This window comes from Salmo trutta, chromosome 10, assembly GCF_901001165.1.
Source record: "Salmo trutta chromosome 10, fSalTru1.1, whole genome shotgun sequence".
Lineage (NCBI taxonomy): Eukaryota > Metazoa > Chordata > Actinopteri > Salmoniformes > Salmonidae > Salmo > Salmo trutta.
Window position 1 is genome coordinate 12,014,903 of NC_042966.1, and position 20,125 is coordinate 12,035,027.

The 20,125-nt window shown below is 45.6% G+C and overlaps 1 protein-coding gene and 1 non-coding gene across 4 annotated transcripts; both read left to right on the forward strand.

Moving 5' to 3' along the window:
• Positions 1-618: 618 nt before the first annotated feature.
• On the forward strand, positions 619-19,857 carry heatr1 (HEAT repeat containing 1). 3 transcript variants are annotated; one of them, XR_003879691.1, is made up of 44 exons: positions 619-720; positions 999-1,159; positions 1,288-1,504; positions 1,684-1,825; positions 1,948-2,049; positions 2,158-2,298; positions 2,447-2,658; positions 2,803-2,936; positions 3,053-3,263; positions 3,441-3,558; positions 3,712-3,915; positions 4,004-4,092; positions 4,193-4,404; positions 5,755-5,876; positions 6,102-6,296; positions 6,483-6,642; positions 7,116-7,264; positions 7,524-7,716; positions 7,985-8,157; positions 8,301-8,471; positions 8,679-8,921; positions 9,175-9,306; positions 9,396-9,499; positions 9,647-9,793; positions 9,919-10,037; positions 10,148-10,269; positions 10,450-10,578; positions 11,043-11,261; positions 11,454-11,583; positions 11,742-11,905; positions 12,084-12,136; positions 12,302-12,425; positions 12,575-12,715; positions 12,799-13,097; positions 13,295-13,445; positions 13,574-13,732; positions 13,842-13,976; positions 14,079-14,183; positions 14,361-14,529; positions 14,776-14,930; positions 15,118-15,276; positions 15,499-15,607; positions 19,291-19,454; positions 19,675-19,857. XR_003879691.1 is itself a non-coding variant. In XM_029764421.1 (43 exons), the coding sequence occupies exons 2-43, from the start codon at positions 1,018-1,020 to the stop codon at positions 19,377-19,379; spliced, it is 6,444 nt and encodes a 2,147-aa protein (XP_029620281.1). In that variant the 5' UTR covers positions 619-720; positions 999-1,017; the 3' UTR covers positions 19,380-19,857. The 3 variants fall into 3 exon arrangements, 2 of the variants coding, with proteins under 2 accessions (XP_029620281.1, XP_029620282.1); XM_029764421.1 differs by having other exon boundaries at positions 19,291-19,857; XM_029764422.1 differs by having other exon boundaries at positions 6,486-6,642; positions 19,291-19,857.
• On the forward strand, positions 10,753-10,883 carry LOC115201799 (small nucleolar RNA SNORA14). The gene has a single exon (XR_003879830.1). It is a non-coding gene; the product is annotated as a small nucleolar RNA SNORA14 (small nucleolar RNA).
• Positions 19,858-20,125: the final 268 nt, after the last annotated feature.

Below are 20,125 nucleotides of genomic sequence, written 5' to 3' on the forward strand. Positions count from 1 at the left end.
TGGGATACATGCAGCGGTTTGCCAAAGTAGTTAATATTATATACTGTTCATGGATATGTCTGCTTACCTTAATGTCAATGTAGCTAAATGGTTTACAAATACGGGTAAATGTTGCCACACGATGGACGAGCTGCTAGCTATCGTTGACAGGTGACCGGTTAGTTTGCTAACGTTGACAGATGACCGGTTAGCTAACGTTAGTTAACTCTTGTCGCAGTTTGACAGTAAATGTTTCTTGATAAGCACTCCAAAACCGTCCAAATACAACTAATCCCAGAATACTTACAAATAACATTTCATTTACAAAGGACTCTCAAAATAACCATGATAAAACCCGAACGAAAATGAAATATCACACGAGTATGGACCACAGTTCTCTCCTTCGCGGTCAACGGTGACGTAAACGTATATCTTCTTCTGTTTTATGCCGGCGGTAAACACACTTCACTGGTGCTTTACCGGCACCCTGTGGACTGGAGTTGAACAGAGGGCTTTCTTAACACTGACAAAGGCTTTTTATGTTATTTCAACTCTCTAAAATGACTGCTGTGTAATTTCACTGCATTGAATACAGCATATATTTTTTTTTTACTGAAAAAATAGAAAAGGGCTGTGGTTTAGCCACTTTTATTTTGAAGTACGTGTCGTGAACCGGATGTGAATACCATCAGAGAGGTCAGAGAAAACGCACGTGTGGGAAAGTAGGAGTGCGGATCCGAGGTACAGTAACAACTAACTCTACAATAATAATGTTTTATACCTATCTTACGTTGTGTTTTTAAATCCACAGAAGAATGACCCCAGTAATGTAGTAGCGCATAGCTTCGGGTGTTAAAGCTGGTCGTTTATGAACTATGGGCTAGCAGCCGGCAAAAAATGCTAGCTAACAGTTTGGGCATAGATACGATTTTTTTGGTTAGCCAACGTTAGCTTACTAGTACTAGAAATATGCAGTACAGTGTCAAAGGTAACGTTATAATGATTGCCTCTCCCAACAGATCTTAAGAACCTGACACAATGACATCTTTAGCCCACCAGTTGAAACGCCTGGCCTTGCCACAAAATGACCCCAATCTGCTCACTCGTCGGGAGGTTGCATCCCTACTGTTTGACCCTAAAGATGCTTCCAGTATGGATAGAAGCACCTTCTTTGCACTTGGTACGTTTGACACGGGTCTTCCTGATGTCAGTCTTGACTTCACTGTTGCAGCTTGTTGACTTCTAAATGACTACTGTTTAAACTTCTCAGCTGCTTTTCCGGACTATCTCTTTTCTCTTGCATTTTAGGATGCACAGGGCTCGAGGAACTCCTGGGCATCGAGCCTGCATTCAGTGAGTTCCAGGAGACACTCTTCAGCCAAGCCTCAGTGGACATGGAGCGCAGTGTCCAGTCCAAGGAGGTCAACAAGAAACTTGACGCAGGCATCTCCCTATTTCTTACACGCCTGTCCCCGTACTTTCTACTCAAGCCTGCCCAGAAGTGCATCGAGTGGCTTGTACACAGGTGCCCCCCCATTTTTCTATCTACAGGATATTCTCTCAATCAAGTGTTATGTTTACATTTGAAGGAAAGTGTGTCTAAGCTGCTGTTTTCATTGCCTCGGTGTATGTAGCCTATTCATATTGAATTTGTTTTATTGACATTGTGGTAATACTGGTTGTTATTCTCTTTCATCCTTGCAGGTTCCACATCCACCTGTATAATGTGGACACACTGCTTGCCTGTGCCTTGCCCTATCACGAGACTAAAGTGTTTGTCAGAGTCATTCAGCTTTTTAAGTTAAAGGACCCCACTAATCGATGGAATTGGCTCGAGAGGCTTCAGGTAATTGCTATAGAAGCTAGCTATGATTTATGAGCATAACTATTGGAAGTTGATAGATTTTGTTGTTATTTTTCATTATAATCAGCATGTCATCAATGACCATTGTGTTGATTTCCTTACAGAAACCAGGAGTTCCTTTGGCCAGAGGAACCCTAATCACTCACTGTTACAAAGACTTGGGCTTCATGGATTTCATCTGCACCCTGGTCACGAAGTCAATCAAGGTAAACCCAATACATTGCCTTATACCTCAATATAGCTTACATGTATGCTCAGGTATCAAGCACAGTGCCTCATCTTGACCTGTTTTTGTTGGTCTTCTTTTTTTGCAGGGATATTCAGGACATTCTGGCAACTGTGCCCAGCTTCGAGTGATTTTCTCTTTTTATGCCTCCACTATTGTACCGGCTTTGGATGCTGTGGAGAAAGTCTCCGACACAATCATATCCAAGCTGCTGCCTTATGTTCAGAAGGTTAGATACTGCATTTAAGCTTCGTAAGAAACCATTCTATTTTGAGGCGTTGACACCGATACAGAAACCTTTTTTTTTTATTGAAGTTAAGGAATAAACCACGAGGACACTGTTCAGCTCATGCTGACCATTTCCTTTGTGTCTCCAGGGTTTGAAGTCCTCTTTGACAGACTACAAGGCTGCCACCTACATGATAGTGTGCCAGCTGGCTGTGAAGGTGGTGATGGAGGCCCAGCTGGTGGACATTCTGGCCCTGCAGGTCAGCAAGTCACTGTGCAAGGAGCCTGTGCTGCCTAAAGAGGGCCTGGGCTGCCTCATCGTCCTCCTGCAGAACCAGAAGGAGGGCACTGTCGGCCCAAAGTGAGTGAAGAAGTGGAATAGGAAGAATTTTACTTTTTGAAACTATTTCATCACTTTGAGTGTGTGTCATTTTAGGGCATCTTAGGATTGTTTGGCGTTTCTTAATTGGCATTCTCTGTGTTTTATTTAAAAATGGTCCTTTAGATCCTTTGGCCAGCTGTGTGCTGTGACTTCCTTGGTCCCCTCCCTCCAGGCAATGGCTGCAGTTCATGACATCAGTCCCTTATTACGCTACCTGCTGCCTCACCTGGTTCATGCTCTTGTCACCACCGGCACTGGTGAGTAGCAGTGTATACCTGCATCTGACTTTGTTTTTTAACCTGGATGCGTATGTATATTGCCATTGAATCCCTTTAATATGAAAGATAAAAGTGTTGTCTTTTGTATGTTATAGATGAGATGGAGACTGAGGAGCCCTCAGAGAGCACCCGCCATGGGAACCTGTTCGAGTCTGTCCTTCAAGGCCTTCCACTGTCTGGTGGTCTCGATAACACAGTAGCAAAGATGCTACTTGAGGAATACCTCTCCCAGAGTCGGCTCTCTGCTGAGGGTGTCGCTGCCCTCAACCAGCGCTTGCTGCCATTAGTCCGACTGTTCGAGTCAAAGTAAGTTTGGCCTTTTCTTTTAAACACTGGCATTAATTGAGGGCTACTTGCTTCCCTTTCAATTGGTAGTAGCCAAACTGTAGTTATTCTCTCAGCTGCTGAACCACAACGTGTGTCCTCGTTCCTTCCCACTCCATTGTGTGTATATTGATTACACTGACATGTCTGTTGTTGCAGGTACCCAGGTGCTGTGTACATGGTCCTGGAGGGCCATGTGAGTGACATCTCTAGCGCAGAGGACAAGAACCTATTCCACCAATTCATCTCCCTGTCCATGAGCAGTGGCAAGTACCAGGTAGGCAGCAGCGCCCTGGCTGAGAAGGTTCTGGGTGAAGGCTGCACTTAGGCAGATATCTAGGAGATCAGCTCAACCTCCTCAAAGCCATTCTGTGTAATTTTGTTTTCTTACACTCTGCTGTCTTTTTAACATGTTTTTGGGGGGTTACAGATCCTCGGGGACTCTGACACCTCCCTCGTGTTGAGCCTGAAGCACCCACTCCCCTCTGTGAGGCACATGGCTGTGGAACACCTGATGGGCATTGTCACCTCAGGACAGGGGGGTTTTGACCAGGCCTTCCTGAAGGAGGCTCTGCTGGAGCGTATGAAGGATGACATCCCAGAGGTGGTGGCTGCAACCCTGAAGGCCCTGGAGGTGACTGGCTGGAACATGAGACTTTCAAGTACATTCATATTGGAATCTACTAGTGATTAAACCTAACTTATCATATTTCCCTCCACAGCTCTACGTTGATCGCCTGGATCCAGAGGACACTGTGTCATGTCTCCTCTCACTGCTACAACGTGTAGACCTCTCAAATGCTGGAAACTGGTTAATGCTGTTTTCAGTTCTTTGAAATGCACATCAATTCCCCAAATAACTCCAAATTCGTAGTGTGATTATTGAATGGCTTCCATGTGCTTCCTCATAGGTGTCCAGTGTTGAAGGAGGCAGTGAGGGTTCTGGATGAACCCAGACTGGTTGAAGGGAACTCTGACCTTAAGGCTTGTGTCGTCTGGGGTCTTTTGCCCTTTCTTGTGGTCACCTCGGCCCTGCCCGACTCCCCAGACCTCCAGCTGGCCACCTGCGTGGCCCAGTCCTCCATCATATCCCAGCACAACCTCACTCAGGGCTGGGCCTATGGTAAACGCATTCGAAAATGGTTTCACAATAAATGTATTTTTCATTTTTTTGTCTTTGAGGACACTTGCAAACGTTTTACTGAGAATGCTATGGAGGGTACTTTGGTAAATAGAGGGATCATATATACCCGTATACTCTAGCTTGATGCCACTAATCTAAATCAAAATTCAGATTGTTAGGATTGTCTGCTTCCAGAGAATAAGAAGGTATGTGTACTATACAGTGCCGGCCAAATATATTGGCACCCTTGCACTTTTTTCTTGAATAATTCCCTATTTCTTCTTAAATAAGTTGAAATTGGAAAAAAAATGTTTGGTTTCCACACCTCGTTGTTGGATTTTCAACATTGCAGAACCAATTTTATTTTTGTGAACTTAAGTTAACAATTTTTATTTAGAAAATAAAGATAAATGGCATGGACTAAATTATTGGCATCCCTAGTACGTTGTTGCACAGCATTTGGCCAAGATAACTGCCAACAAATTCTTCTTGAAGCCATCAATTGACTTGGCTGTACCTTTCTACTGGCAATTTGGCCCATTCTAAAGCAGCAAACTGCCCATATTGTTCAATGTTTGAGCGGTTCCCTCCACCAACTGCTGTTTTCAGCACTTGCCACAGGGTATGGATGTGATTCAGATCTGGACTCTTTGTTGGCCATTCCAGAACAGTCCAGAGTTTCTTCTTGAACCATTCCAAGGTGCTTTTGACGTGTGTTTAGGGTTGTTCTGCTGGAAGACCCACAACCTTCAACAGAGACAGTTTTTGGACACTAGGTTCAACATTGCACTACAAAACACCTTATTAATATTTTGATTTCATGATGTCGTGCATACATTCAAGGCCCCCAGTACCAGAGGCAGCAAAGCAGCCCTGCAGCATTATCGAATCTTCCCTATGTTTGATTGTAGGAAGGGTGTTTGAATGCTTAATTTGGTTGCCGGTAAACAAAGGAAGAACCCACTGCTGAAGGAGACCCGAGAAAGCCTGATTGAACTTCTTAAAAAAAAAAAAAAACATGTAAACAAGCTTAAGTCCTGGGGAAAATGTTATGTGAACCAATGAAACAAAGTTAGACCTCTTTGGCAATACATATCAGCTGATCTCCATTGAAGGTTGTGGGTCTTCCAGCAGGACGATGACCACAAACGCGCATCAACCAGTACTCAGGAATGTTTCAAGAAGAAATGCTGGAGTGGCCAGCAAAGAGTCCAGATCTGAATCGCATCAAAAACCTGTGGCGAGAGCTAAAAACTTATTTTAGAATAAATTATTTAAGAAAAGTGGGAGGGTGCCAATATATTGGGCCGGCACTGTAACTACTTCCTATCTCTCCCCTCTGCTCTACAGCGCTCAAGGCCGTGGTGGAGAGGAGTTCTCAGCCGGACTTCATTGGGTTGGCCAACCAGCATCTCATCTCAACACTGACCAAGAACCTGTCTAACATGGACCCCTTTTCCAAACGTAATGCTGTGAGTGGATTAGTAAACATTTGGTGGCCTTTCTAAGTCAAGTTCAATTGAATTCCGAGTGCAATGAAAACAAAACGGTGTTCCTTTCCTTACGTTGATCTAGTGATTTTAGAGCTCTTTGCTAACTAGGTTAAGCACTAGGAATTTAGATGAGCTTGTTGGGTTCGATGTGAAAGGGTCCAGAGTAAAACAACTCACCCTTCACCTAATTTGCATGTCTGCTAGCTGGAGAAGCTGGCTGGGGTGGTAGCAGTCCAGCGGGGCAGCCTGAGGGAGAGGGCAGCGTTCGTGGTGCTGAGCCAGACCTTACTACAGGGCCTGGGGGACATGAGTGAGACCCAGCACCTCCACACAGCCCAGAGTGTCTACTCCCTGCTGGAGCCTGCAATACTGGAACTCACCCAGAAAGACATGCCTACGGTGAGAGGGAGTGGCGGTTTGTACAACTACATAAATGACAGATGTCTCTTGTGATATTTACTTTCCGTCTTTGTATTTTTTTATTATTTTTTTTATCCTGCGATTCCTTTACCCGATCTATACTTTTCTGGGCTGTTGAAGTCCGTATGAAATGGTTTACCTTATTTTCTTCTGTTGTGTTGCCAGCAGCAGGAGGATGTGTCTCTCTCCTTCTCTGCGGGGCTGGGAGAGTACCTGCAGAAGCTCAGGGCAGGGCAGAGCATGGATACAGAGTATGCGGTGCTGCTGGTGTCACTGCTCAGAGGGCTCATATCCACCCTGAAGTGCCATGACACTTCCTTCAAAGGTAAGTCGATCAAATCCAATTTTATTTGTCACACGCGCCGAATACAACAGGTTTAGACCTTACCGTGAAATGCTTACTTACAAGCCCTTAACCAACAATGTAGTTAAGAAAATATTTACTAAATAAACAAAAGTAAAAAATTAAATAAAAATTAACACAATAAAATAACAATAACGAGGCTAAATACAATGGGTGCCGGTACTGTCAGTGTGCGGGGATACAGGTTAGTCGAGGTAATATGTAGATGTAGGTAGGTGTAAAGTGACTATGCATAGATAATAAACGGCGAGTAGCAGCAGTGTACATTTAAAAAATAAATATACAAAAAAAAAACTTTTTCCTTCTTGAAAGCAATTGGCTACATATTGTTTTTCATTATGTTTAACACTCTCCTATCACCAATTATTTTTGTCACTTGGTCACACACTGAGTTAAAAGGAAAGAGGCTGACAAGACTGCTTGCTTCCTGTCAGGTGAGACGTGGTGGAACCCAGAGAAGCTGGACACCAACACTTGCTGCTACCTCCGGTTGCTGTGTCGCCTGTTTGACGTCATCATCACAGGGGCAGGCCAGGGCCACATGGCAGCCAGCTTCAGGGCCCTGATGAAGCTGCTCTTTCAGGTACTGAATCTTCATATGTTGCACAATGGATTTCAGTGCACAGACCGATGCTTCAACTCCACTCATTGGAGCATAGCTTCACTCGAGGGAAAGTCCAGCATTCCTTTAAGGAGGCTACAATTTAACCATTATTTAATCATTAAAATGTAAGTTAGTGTTTTTGTGAAAGTAGGTAAGACAAAGAAATATCCTGTTTTACGTTCAACTGCCTCACTGAGTCCACATTATTCTATTCCTCAACCCCCTCCATTTGTCCCAGGTCCACCTGAGTGATCCCCTGGAGCTCTTCAAGTTCCTGAGTCTGGTGTGGGGTTACGGCAGTAACCTAGGAGATCAGCTGGACTGTAAGGTCAATGCCATTTTGCAAACCCAGGCCCTCTATGTGGGCAGAGCCCTCCTCAGCGCCCAGCCAGGGAAGACCCTCACACTGCTGGCATCAGGCTCATCACCAGGTAGCCTGGAGAATTGTATTTGATGTATAGAGTTTGGCGTAGTCTGAAAATTACCATCAGTTGTCTGGGACGAGAACCGTTGCTACTGTGTTGTGGTGTATTAAAGCTTATTACCTGCTCTTTTTATGACCGTGTAATAAAAACCCATGTCTCAACAATCACGCCCTGCTAGGACAATGGAGAAGGTATTAGTGGAGTAACAAGCAAATGGATTGAGTAGTGACGGTGTATTAGTAACAAAGTTGAAAATATGGTTTTCCCTTTATAGTTGTGCTGTCCCTGCTGGCCTGTCTGAGCTCCCCTGTCCGTGAGGTGAGGAGGGCAGCCACAGCCACCCTCCAGACACTAGCCCAGGTGGATAGCTCTCCCTTCCACTCCATCATAGACAGGCTGCTGAAGACCACCGAGGAGCTCACCACTGGCCCAACTCACCTCAGCCAGGTGAGAGGCGCACACACATCATTTGTATCCTCAGTGAAACGTTGTGTATCAAATAGAAATAATACACACTCGCGCACATTTATTTCATGTTATATTCACAGTAAATGTTATCATACACACTATCCAAATGTGTTTTTCTCTAGGCCCTGGGGAAGCTCTATGAGGAGGCTGTAACGGGGGCAGGGAAAGGCAAGGCCCGGGACAAGAAGCTGCTGGCGGGGTTGGAGGAGCTGCTGCTGGGTGTCCAGGTGGCCAACTGCCCTGCCTACACTGCCAAGACCATACTGAGGGCTCTGGGAGAGGTCAATGGAGAGGTGAGTGGGCAGGGAATGACAACAGAAATTTAAGAAGGCCTTCATCTAATGTGAAACCTATTTCCTGACGGTGATGTGACCGGATCAGGAGCAACTCTGAAGCCTCTTTTTTTTTTATATGACATCTCTTATCTGGGCATTGGAGTTTTTGTAAAGCCATATTTTATATCCCGGTCTCTGTTTTTCTTTTCTTTTTTCTCTTCTTAGTCAGTGTTGTCTGTCCTAATGCCTGTCCTGGAGCGCCTGCTGGAGCAGAGCGGGCCGGAGAACCCCACTGTCCTAAAGGACGAGGCCCTGCTCATGCAGCTGGTCCTGGGGAAGTACAACGAGCACGCAGCCCCCCTCCTGGTGAAGGACCAGGACTGTCTGGAGCTCTTCATCAAGGCCCTGGGCACGGTGTCTAAGCCCTACCCTGATATCCCCTGCTTTCAGATCATTGCCCTGGAACAGGTACGCTGTAGCAGCATGGCTCTCCCTGACTGAGATCCATACGATCATACTCTGGGATGATACAAAGGCTGTATGCTACTCATTTCTGTGCCGTCAAAATACCGGCCTATTGCCTGCGTCATGTTCAGTGGGCACAAAATAAATGTAAACGTTTTGAAACTTCTACAATGACAACCCTCATTTTCCATCTACCTTTTCATAATGTTTTCTCCCGTTTGCTCCTACTGAACATGACCCTGTTGTTCGTTCTCAGATCACCAAGGCGTTCTACTCAGCGCTCGGAGATGAGAAGGTCCAGCAGAGGCTCCTGGGGGTGATGTTTGACTTGCTGGTGGAGAGCAAGAGTCCTGTCTGTGCCCAGACCATCAGCAGTGTCTTCAAAGGGGTGAGGAGGAACCTCTGCATACTGTATCTACAGGGAAGCCATCATTCACTACCACCACACAAGATGCTAATGCTGTCCTCTCACTGTAGATTGCTGTGGACGGCGAGCTAGTGGCTAACGAGCTAGCCCCAGCAGAGAAGCCCAAAGTCACCGTGTCAGTACAGCAGACCCGCAGGAGCAAGATGCTGCAGAGGTGAGGAACATCTACTCTAACTGGCCTACATTTGATTACAATAAGCCGTAGACTAGATACAATCACCTCATTGGTTACAATGCAATTTGACTTGGAGCCACTATGATGGACTTGACTTGAGCCACTGTGTTTCTGGGCTTTATATAGGAAGGCCCAGGACACTTCTCAGGCAGTGCCAAAAGAGGGCGCTGTGTCCTGGCAGAGGGTGACTCTCATCCTGGAGCTGCTGCAGCACAAGAAGAAGCTGAAGAGGCCACAGACGCTGGTGCCCGCTCTCTTCAGCCTGCTCTCCAGGTACAACCAGCTGCACACTCTCTGAGCCTCAGCCTGACCAAGGCCAACCATGTTCCCAATTATCTACACCAGCGCACTATTTAGTATGCGCTGCAAAAAACCGTTGTTCATCTCTGGCCACTCAGGTGTCTGGAGACGTCCACCGTGGAGCGAGGCAACCTAGAGTACACCAAGCAGCTTATCCTCGGCTGCCTGCTCAACGTCTGCCAGAAGCTCTCCCCTGACGGAGGACCCGTCAGCGAAGGTGATAAGACTAAATACTTTTTCTTTTTTTTTGCCCAGAGGCACCCTTCAGGCTTTTCTAAAAATGTGTGTGTGTGTGTGTGTGACTGACCGTTTGTCCTCCACACTCAGATGTGCTGGATGAGGACAAGTTCAACGTGGAGATTGTGGTGCAGTGTGTGAGGATGTCCGACATGCCCCAGACCCACCATCATGCCCTGCTCCTTCTGGGAAGCGTGGCTGGCATCTTCCCTGTGAGTGCTGTACACAGTCATCTCTCAGCCATCTCAAAAGCAGTCTCTCATTCGTCACGGAATTAATCTCTCGAAGAACCATCTCGCAACCATCACAGAGCCATCTGTAAACCATCAGAAACTGTTTCCAATCTGTGTTTCCAATGACCTTTGACCCCACCCCCTTCTATTCTTTCCCAGGAGAAAGTCCTGCACAACATCATGCCCATCTTCACCTTCATGGGCGCCAACATCATGCGTCTGGACGACACCTACAGCTTTCAGGTCATCAACAAGACCGTCCGGACGGTCATCCCTGCCCTCATCAAGGTGAGTCAACCAACAAGCGGTCAGGGATGTAGGATAGCTTTGGCCTGGCCATCGTCTCACTTCCACTCATCTAATATGCTATGTATGTGAATAATACGTCATGTGTTGTTTTGGTTGGCATTACATGAACACTGGAGATGTGGGTGGTAAATGCCAATCAAAAACAAATGTATTGTGCATTCTCGTAAACCCCCTAGTTGCTAATGTTAGCTTCTGGGACAAGAAAGGATGCTAGATCAAACTAGAGATCCAAAGCTGAGGGCCGCGTGTCAGTGGCGCTCGGTTATTTCAGCTCTAGGACATTCATCACAGGGGCTTTGACGTCAATTGTTGTCAGTTGTCTCTTTAAAGGATGTTTTAAGCGTTGTGTGAGCAACCTGCACACTGGTTTGGCATGGTTGCTGAGTTTCTCTCTACTTCCCACTTTTCAGAAAAACACGCATGTCTGTTTTGCTTGTTTCTAGGCCAATGAGAGTGGCGACGGCGAGTCAACCGCTCACATGGAGGCGGTGGTGACGCGCATCGTGCACGTGTTCGCCGACGCGCTGCCCCACGTGCCCGAGCACCGCCGTCTGCCCATCCTGTCCCAGCTGATGACCACCCTGGGGCCCGCCCGCTTCCTCTGGGTCCTACTGCTGCTCCTGTTCAAGCAGCACGCTACCCAGACCAACGCCACAGATAAGGTAGGCCGTGAGAAAAGCTCGACTGAAATATCAACACAACGGAATATACTACTTAAAAAGGTGTGCGCGCGTGTTTTTAGAAGGTATGTCTATGGCCTCTGTTGAAAAGTGTCTTTGGAATTTGCTCTAGGTTTTATGCGCAAAATCTTCAGGAAACGCTTTAAGCCGCCATGTTTGTCCGTCTCTTCTCAGGATGCTGCGTTGGAGAGGGATGTGGAGTTCTGGATCTCAGTGTGCTGTGAGTTTGAGGTGGAGGAACAGCTCGTCTCTCTCATAAAGATCCTGAAGTATCTCATGGCGCTGCCGCAGGACAAAGAGGACGGTGAGGAACTCAACAAACCTGCAATGCGTTTTAGTCTGTTGTGAAGGCTGGGTGTGCTGTGTGGGTCTATGTAACAAAGCTAACATCAAGACAGATTCTCTTTAGGGACCAGGTTTTATTTCTTTTTTTACAACGTACTCCATTTTTGTTTTGTGCAGGACCTGTGAAGAGGCCATCACGTGGCAGGGGAGCCGAGAAGGAGAAGGCAGAGGACCTGATCTTCAACATGGAGGCCCACAGCAGCAAAGAGCTGCGCCACTTCAAGTTCCTCTCGGTCTCCTTCATGGCCCAACTCTTGGCCGCCGGCAGCTTTGTGGGAATGGTAATATAACTGTAGCCTGGTTCCCAGATCTGTTTGTGCTGTCTTGCCAATACTATTAGCAAAACAGTTGACACCATTGGCAAGACAGCAAAACCAGATCTGGGAAAAGGCTATGTAACTCAAGTTTAACGTCTGTCATGTATCAGTGTAGTTTGTTAACTGTGTGTGTGTCTTCCAGATTGCGGCGGGCGGTGACATCGTGGAGGATTCTCTGCAGAAGCTACAGCAAAGGTGAGACCTTCTTAAACTAACCAACCATGTGGCGCAAGGAATTGGTGATTAAATTAGATATTTTTTTTTGTGGTGATTTCAATTTGTTTGACTAAGATAAAAAGCAGATCTTAGAATGTTCCAAATGATCCCTGTATCACAATGTTGTTCTGATGTCCTGTTTAGTCTTCTGGAGGAGATCCTTTGCTACATCCACACTGTGGCTCGCTGTGTGGAGGAGAACACTGACAAACCAACTGGCAAGTTCTGGAGAGCTCTGCTCAATAAGGCCTACGATGTCCTGGACAAAGTAAGTCTGCCACAGAGACGAAAAGACGTGTACTCTACTCAGTCATAGAAAATAAAGGCAAACCAAGGTTGTTACAATATCAAGAAAAAACTAGCCAGGTTTGCATTGTGAGATCCTACATTTTCTTTTTTCTGTGTTTTGATCGCCAGGTCAACGCCCTGTTGCCCACGGATACGTTCATCACGGTGATGCGAGGCCTGATGGGTAACCAACTACCGTCTGTAAGGCGGAAGGCTATGGAGCTGCTCAACAACAAGCTGCACCAGAAAACCCAGTGGCAGGAGAAGCAGGTTATTACACAGACTGGGGATATTCTGTGTGTGTATGTTTTGAGTAGTTGGGGGTAGTCCTGACCTTTGACATCTCACCCCAGGTGACAGTGCTTCTGGACCTGACAGGTGACCTGCTGGCCATTGTGGGACATGGTCACGGCAAGGTCAATGTCATGGAGGAGGAGCAGGCCATCAACAGGCAGACGGCCCTCTACAGCCTCAAACTGCTGTGCCGCAGTTTTGGCTCGGATCATAAGGAGGCGTTTGTACCGGTGCTAAACCGGGCCGTGGAGATCGTGGTGTCACCGGAGGAGGAGAAGAACGTGATGGGCAGTGCCCTACTGTGTATCGCTGAGGTGGCCAGCACTCTGAAGGCCCTCGCCATCCCACAGCTGCCCAGGTACACAGTCTACGCTTCTGTGTTCACGGTAGATACAGGCAGCGTAGTTCACAGACCAGTGCATTTTGTTAAATCAATTAATAATATTTTCCTATAAACGCTTTTATAGTACACAAATATTTACAAATAATATACCCTAGGTAAACTGTCACTAATGTGGTGTCAGAAGTTTGACTCGAGTCCCCTCATGTTGTCAGGCTGATGCCGGCGGTGCTGCAGTCTCTAACCGAGAGAAAAGAGGTGTTGTCTAATGAGCTCTACATGTTGAGTGCCGTCACAGCTCTGCAACGCGTCACTGAGACCCTGCCTCACTTCATCAGTCCCTACCTGCAGGACACACTGCTTCAGGTAACTTCTACTATTCCATACACACACGTCCATCTGGTTTCTATCATAATAAACGTATAGTAAACATACAATACATCGACTGGGACCTGTCGTACTGAAATGATGTAACGGTGTAATGTGTCCCCCAGGTGGCTCGACTGACACGGGTGGCAGAGAAGGCCACCACCACCCCACAGCTGGCCGTGCGACTGGCCTCCCTCAGGACCACTGTGGCCACCAAGGTGCCCCCCAGGGTCCTGCTGCCCACCCTCACCAAGTGCTACAGCAAGACGGTGAACTCCAAACAGGTAGGTGGTGAATTACATGGAATAGCCTGGGATATGTGAGGATGGAGGGAAAAAATGATGTTCACATTGTGTGGTCATGTATTGAGTGTTTCTCCTTTCATTTTCACAGAGCCAGCTGGGTCCCCTGATGAGCATCTTGAAGGAGCACATTGGTCACATGGAGAAGGATCAGCTGACCTCCCACCAATCAGAGCTTACGTCCTTCTTCCTAATTGCGCTGGACTTCCGGGCCCAACACTGCCAAGTATGTCTCTCTCTCTCTGTTGAGCTCATAACAGTTTGAATGACACTCACTAAATTCTTTGTTTTTGTCTGCCATAGTTAAGACTGTCGTGTTTGTTTGCAGGGTGATCTGGAGAAGACCAAGGAGATTGAGGGCTATGTGATCGACTGTCTCCTGGCCATGGTTATGAAGCTATCTGAAGTCACCTTCAGGCCCCTGTTCTTCAAAGTAAGCATCATTACTTGAGAATCGACGCTGTCCTACTTCAGTTGTTTTGTGTGTTCCTTGTTTTTTTTATTTTATTAGATGGTACCCTAATTCCCAAAGCACACTTATCTCCCAGTATTAGTCCAAATGTAATCACTTGAAGAGTCATGGTGCTTAACTGTGTTTATGCCCATGCAGCTCTTTGATTGGTGCAAGACTGAGAGCGTAGCCAAGGACCGCCTGCTGACCTTCTACCGCCTGTCGGACAGCATCGCAGACAGGCTCAAGGGGCTCTTTGTCCTGTTTGCCGGTCACCTGGTCAAGCCCGTCTCTGACCTGCTCCGTCAGACCAACGTCACAAAGACAGGTGGGTGTCTCCTCTCTCTCTCATGTGTGGTTACAGACTGTCTATGAATCGAAGGTCTCTAAGATGAAGTGTCTGGATTAGTTTGGCTTTGCTGGACAACTACGGTCGTGTTTGATGGGGATTTGCCCATTTCTGGTTCACTGTTGGTTTTGAGTCACGTGAATGATTAACTCAAGGCACTCCGGGAAGTATTTGAAGGTCTTTTGCTTATTTTCCCTCTTTTAATCCACTCCTTCCCTCATTCAGATGAAGCCTTCTTTGACACAGACGACAACATTGAGAAGCGTTGCCTGCTGCTGGAGTACATACTGGACTGCCTCCATAAGATCTGCCTGTACGACACGCAGCGCTTCGTCAGCAAGGAGAGAGCCGACTCCCTCATGACCCCTCTGGTCGATCAGGTCAGCCTCACCCCTCTCTCACATCACTATAACAAAGGATTCATCCACAGAAATGGCAAGCTTTACAACTGAGGGTCTTCCTAATATGGATGCCGTGCGCCTTTTCCTTATGCCCTATTCTATTCTTGTGGTCCCCTGTTCTCCCCTATAGCAGTGGTGTATAAATGTCTGCCTGTCTTGTGTGTAGTTGGAGAACACCCTGGGTGGAGAGGAGGTTTACCAGACCAGAGTCACCAAGCACCTGGTGCCGTGCGTGGGCCAGTTCTGCGTTGCCGTGGGTGACGACACTCTGTGGAAGACCCTCAACTACCAGATCCTGTTGAAGACGCGACACAGCTCTTCCAAGGTGAGACGTCTGAGAAGTGTGAAGAAGTTGGATTGGATTCCCAACCTAGTACCAACAGACATGTGATTCAAGTAGTCATTAAGACCATAGTTAGCTGGTGTGTTAGTGCTGGGTCAGCACAAAAACCCTGCCCACCTGCAGCTCTCCAGGACCACGAGTGATCAAGTGACTGAAATAAAGGCCTGTTGTTCTCTCTCCCCCCCCCCCCCCCCCCCCCATCAGGTGCGTTTCTCTGCCCTGCTGATGCTGCTGGAGCTGGCTTCTAAGCTGAGGGAGAACTACATGGTCCTGCTACCAGAGACCATCCCCTTCCTGGCTGAACTCATGGAGGGTAGGTTCACTGTCTCATCACCTTTTATTTCTCTCTTCTCCACACTTTCTCTTTCTGCAGCTATAATGTTTATGTAATGTTAGCATATTTGAGACATGTCTGTCCGTCCCCCCCTCTGTGTAGCAGAGTGCATTCCATTTAAGCATATCTGGAAACCTCTTCGAATAAGCATTGTTTATTATATTTTGTCATTTTGAAAGCAAACTGTTCCTCGGCATATTATTTTCTGCTTGTAGCTAAAAAGGAGCGATGCTTATTAATATATGGTTTGGCAGTATGCAGACATCCCTCTCATCCTCATATGTGCCTAGGGTAGTTGAAGAAAGTAGGACAATAGCAGGGTGGTGTAATGGTAGTTACAGTGCTTTCAGAAAGTATGTATGCCCCTTAAAACCTCTTGCATCTAGACGGAACGCCTCACCAATATCCAATGGAAGAGCGCCTGGCGTGAAATACAAAAACCTCAAATGCAATAATTTAAATTTTTCAAACATACGACTATTTTACACCATTTGAAAGACAAGGCTCTCGTTAATCTAACCACATTGTCCGATTTCAAAAAGGCTTTACAGCGAAAACAAAACATTAGATTATGTCAGGAGAGTACATAGACCAAAATAATCACACAGCCATTTTCCAAGCAAGCATATATGTCACAAAAACCCAAAACACAGCTAAATGAAGCACTAACCTTTGATGATCTTCATCAGATGACAATCCTAGGACAATATGTTATACAATACATGCATGTTTTGTTCAATCAAGTTCATATTTATATCAAAAAACAGATTTTTACATTGGCGTGTGATGTTCAGAACATGCATTCCCACCTAAAACTTCTGGTGAATTTACTAAATTACTCATCATAAATGTTGACAAAATACGTAACAATTATTTTAAGAATTATAGATACAGAACTCCTTTATGAAATCGCTATGTCAGATTTTAAAATAGCTTTTCGGCGAAAGCACATTTTGCAATATTCTGAGTACATAGCTCAGCCATCACGGCTAGCTATTCAGACACCCATCAACTTCGGGGCACACTAAACTCAGAATTAGTATTAGAAAAATTGTATTACCTTTGCTGATCTTCGTCAGAATGCACTCCCAGGACTGCTACTTCCACAAGAAATGTTGTTTTTGTTCCAAATAATCCATAGCTATGTCCAAATACCTCCGTTTTGTTCGTGCGTTCAGGTCACTATCAAAAGGGTAACGCGCGAGCGCATTTCGAGCCAAAAAAATCTAAATGTTCCATTACCGTACTTAGAAGCATGTCAAACACTGTTTAAAATGAATTTTTATGGTATTTTTCTTGTAAAATAGCGATAATATTCCAACCGGACAATAGTGTATTCATTCAAAGAGGAAAAGAAAAAAACAGCGTGGTCGTGTGAACACGCATATCCAATCTCTTTGTCACCAGGCAGACCACTGAGAAACTGAGCTACTATACTCTGCCCAGAGACAGGAAACGCCTCAATCCGCTTTCTGAAGGCTTTAGAGAGCCAATGGAAGCCTTAGAAAGTGCTACGTAACCCCACAGATACTGTAGTTTTGATAGAGAATCAAAAGAACTACAAATTCTAGACAGGCCACTTCCTGCTTGGAATTTTCTCAGGTTTTTGCCTGCCATATGAGTTCTGTTATACTCACAGACACCATTCAAACAGTTTTAGAAACTTCAGAGTGTTTTCTATCCAAATTTACTAATAATATGCATATTCTCGTTTCTGGGCAAGAGTAGTAACCAGTTTAAATCGGGTACATTTTTCATCCGGCCGTGAAAATACTGCCCCCTATCCTAGACAGGTTAATCCACATTTTGTTTGAGCCTGTATTCAAAATTGATTCTATTTTTTTTTTTTTTTCACCCATCTATACAATTTACCCAATAATTGCAAAGTGAAAATGTGTTTTTATACATTTTTGCAAATGTATAAAAAATTAAATCCAGTAATAGCTAATTTACATGAGTGTTCACACCCCTTTGCTATGACACTACAAAATGAGCTCAGGGGCATCCAATTTCCTTTGATCGTCCTTGAGAGGTCACTAGAACTGGATTGGAGTCCACCGTTGGCCAATTCAATAGTTTGGACATGATTTAGAAAGAAACATACCTACGGGCCTCCCGAGTGGCCCAGAGCTAGCTGTGCCACTAGAGATCCTGGTTCTAGTCCCGGCTCTGTCGCAGCCGTCGCACAATTGGTTAGGGGAGGGTTTGGCCGGCCGGGATGTCCTTGTCCCATCGAGCTCTAGCGACTCCTGTGGTGGGCCGGCACATGCACGCTGACAGTCGCAATGTACGGTGTTTCCTCCAAAACATTGTTGTGGCCGGCTTCTGGGTTAAGCGGGCATTGTGTCAAGAAGTAGTGCGGCTTGGCTGGGTCGTGTTTCAGAGGACGCACTGCTCTCGGCCTCTGCCGAGTCCGTACGGGAGTTGCAGCGATGGGACAAGACTGTAACTACCAATTGGATACCACAAAATTGGGGAGAAAAAGGGGTTAAAAAATATAAATAAAATGGGAAGAAACACACACCTGTCAATATAAGGTCCCACAGTTGACAGGGCATTTCAGAGCAGAAACTATACCATGAAGTCCATGGAACTGTCCATAGATCTCCGAGATATATGCATCATCACAATTATATCTGGGGAAGGGTATAAAAATATTTCTAAAGTGTTGAACGTTTCCAAGAGCACAATGGTTTCCATTATTGGGAAATTTAAAAAATGTGGAACTACCCAGACTCTGCATAGAGCTGGCCATCTGATCAAACTGAGCCATCGGGCAAGAAGGACCTTGGTCAGGGAGATGACCAAGAACCCAATGATTATTCTGACAGAACTACAGAGTTCCTTGGCTGAGATAAGAACTTGCCAGAAGGACAACGGTCTTACAGCACTTCACCAATCTGGGCTTTATGGGAGAGTGGCCAGACTGAAGCCACTCCTAAGAAAAAGGCACATGACGGTACCCCTTCAGTTTGCAAAACGGCACATGAAAGACTGAGCATAAGGCAAAAGATTCTGTGGTCTGATGAGACAAAAATGTTACTCTTTGGCCTGAATGCAAAGCGCTATGTTTGGAGAACCAGGCACAGCTCATCACCGTCTAACACCATCCCTACCGTGAAGCATGGTGGTGGCAGCAGCATCATGCTATGGGGATGCTTTTCATCAGCAGAGACTGGTAAGGATAGAGGGGAACAATGAATGGAGCCAAATACAGGCAAATCTTTGAGAACCTGCTTCAGCATGCAAACGACCATAGACGGGGGGGGGGGTGTCGATGATGTGGGTGTCGATTAAGGCAAGCCCTCGCACTTCTCTGAGGGGTTGGGTTAAATGCGGAACACACATTTTGTTAGAATGCTTTCAGTTGTGCAACTGACTAGGTATATCCCCATTCCCTAGCTTATGTAAATGAGATGTCTGTATTTAATATTCAATAAATCTGCAAACATCACCTTGAGATAGGGGTATTGTGTGTACATGGGTGAGAAACAATTAAACCATTTTTAAATCGGGCTGTAAATCAACAAACATGTGGAATAAATTTAAGGGGTATGAATCTTTTCTGAAGGCACTGTAAATATTTGTGTAGTTAGCGAACTTGGTCGATGGCCACCATTTTGTGACTTCCCTGCTTACTGCTGTGTTTTTCTCTGTTACAGACGAATGCGAGGAGGTGGAGCATCAAGTACAGAAGGTGATCCACGAGATGGAGACCATCTTGGGAGAGCCTCTTCAGAGTTACTTCTAACCTGCGTCCCACTTCCACCTCTTCACCACCATTATAAGGGCCCAGATTGACCCGTAGCCCACTACGTCCCCCTATCAGAAGGCTGAGCCTCAGCCCCTCTCCCCCAGCTTAGACATGAACTGTTTCCCAGAACCGTGCAACAATCAAAATAAAGATGGGAGACACTGGAGGTTAACCTTTGTTTGCTTGTACCTCTTGCCACTGGATACCTGGTACATATAGGATGGATCTCTAGCAGTAAGAGAAGAAATCATCAGGCCAACATGTATCCTGTGGGAATTCAAAAATGTATTAATTTTGTTAGGCTATTGCTGTTGTCTTTTCCCTTTTTGGGAGGTGTTATGAAAAACTTATGGGAACTTTTTAAGTCTTGGTTTTGTTACATTGTATGACAATGTAATGTGTACATTTTGAAATAATACATTTGTCAACAAACTCTTCATTGTAATACATTTGAATAAAGGCTTTTGGAAGCTAATCCAGTACTACTTATTGCTGAATATGAAGGAACCTTAATCTGTCATGTGTCATTCCATTTGATGGAATATTCACATTTAGATATAGCACCAGTAAAATTGTATTTGAATTGTCCCTATTGAAAACACCTCAATAGACATGACTCAAAATGATTATGAATTCCACTGCTGCCCCATGACACAAGATTATTGAACTTTTTATTGTTATGGGTGTCACTAATGTCAACATTAAACGCTAAATACAAGGCAACGATGAGTTATGCAATTTTA

Coding starts and splice junctions, on each gene's coding strand:
- heatr1 (XM_029764421.1), top strand. CDS start 1,018: ATGACATCTTTAGCCCACCAGTTGAAACGCCTGGCCTTGCCACAAAAT. Junction 5,877..6,101: donor CCTTTTCCAAACGTAATGCT/GTGAGTGGATTA, acceptor CATGTCTGCTAG/CTGGAGAAGCTGGCTGGGGT. Junction 13,098..13,294: donor GCCATCCCACAGCTGCCCAG/GTACACAGTCTA, acceptor TCATGTTGTCAG/GCTGATGCCGGCGGTGCTGC.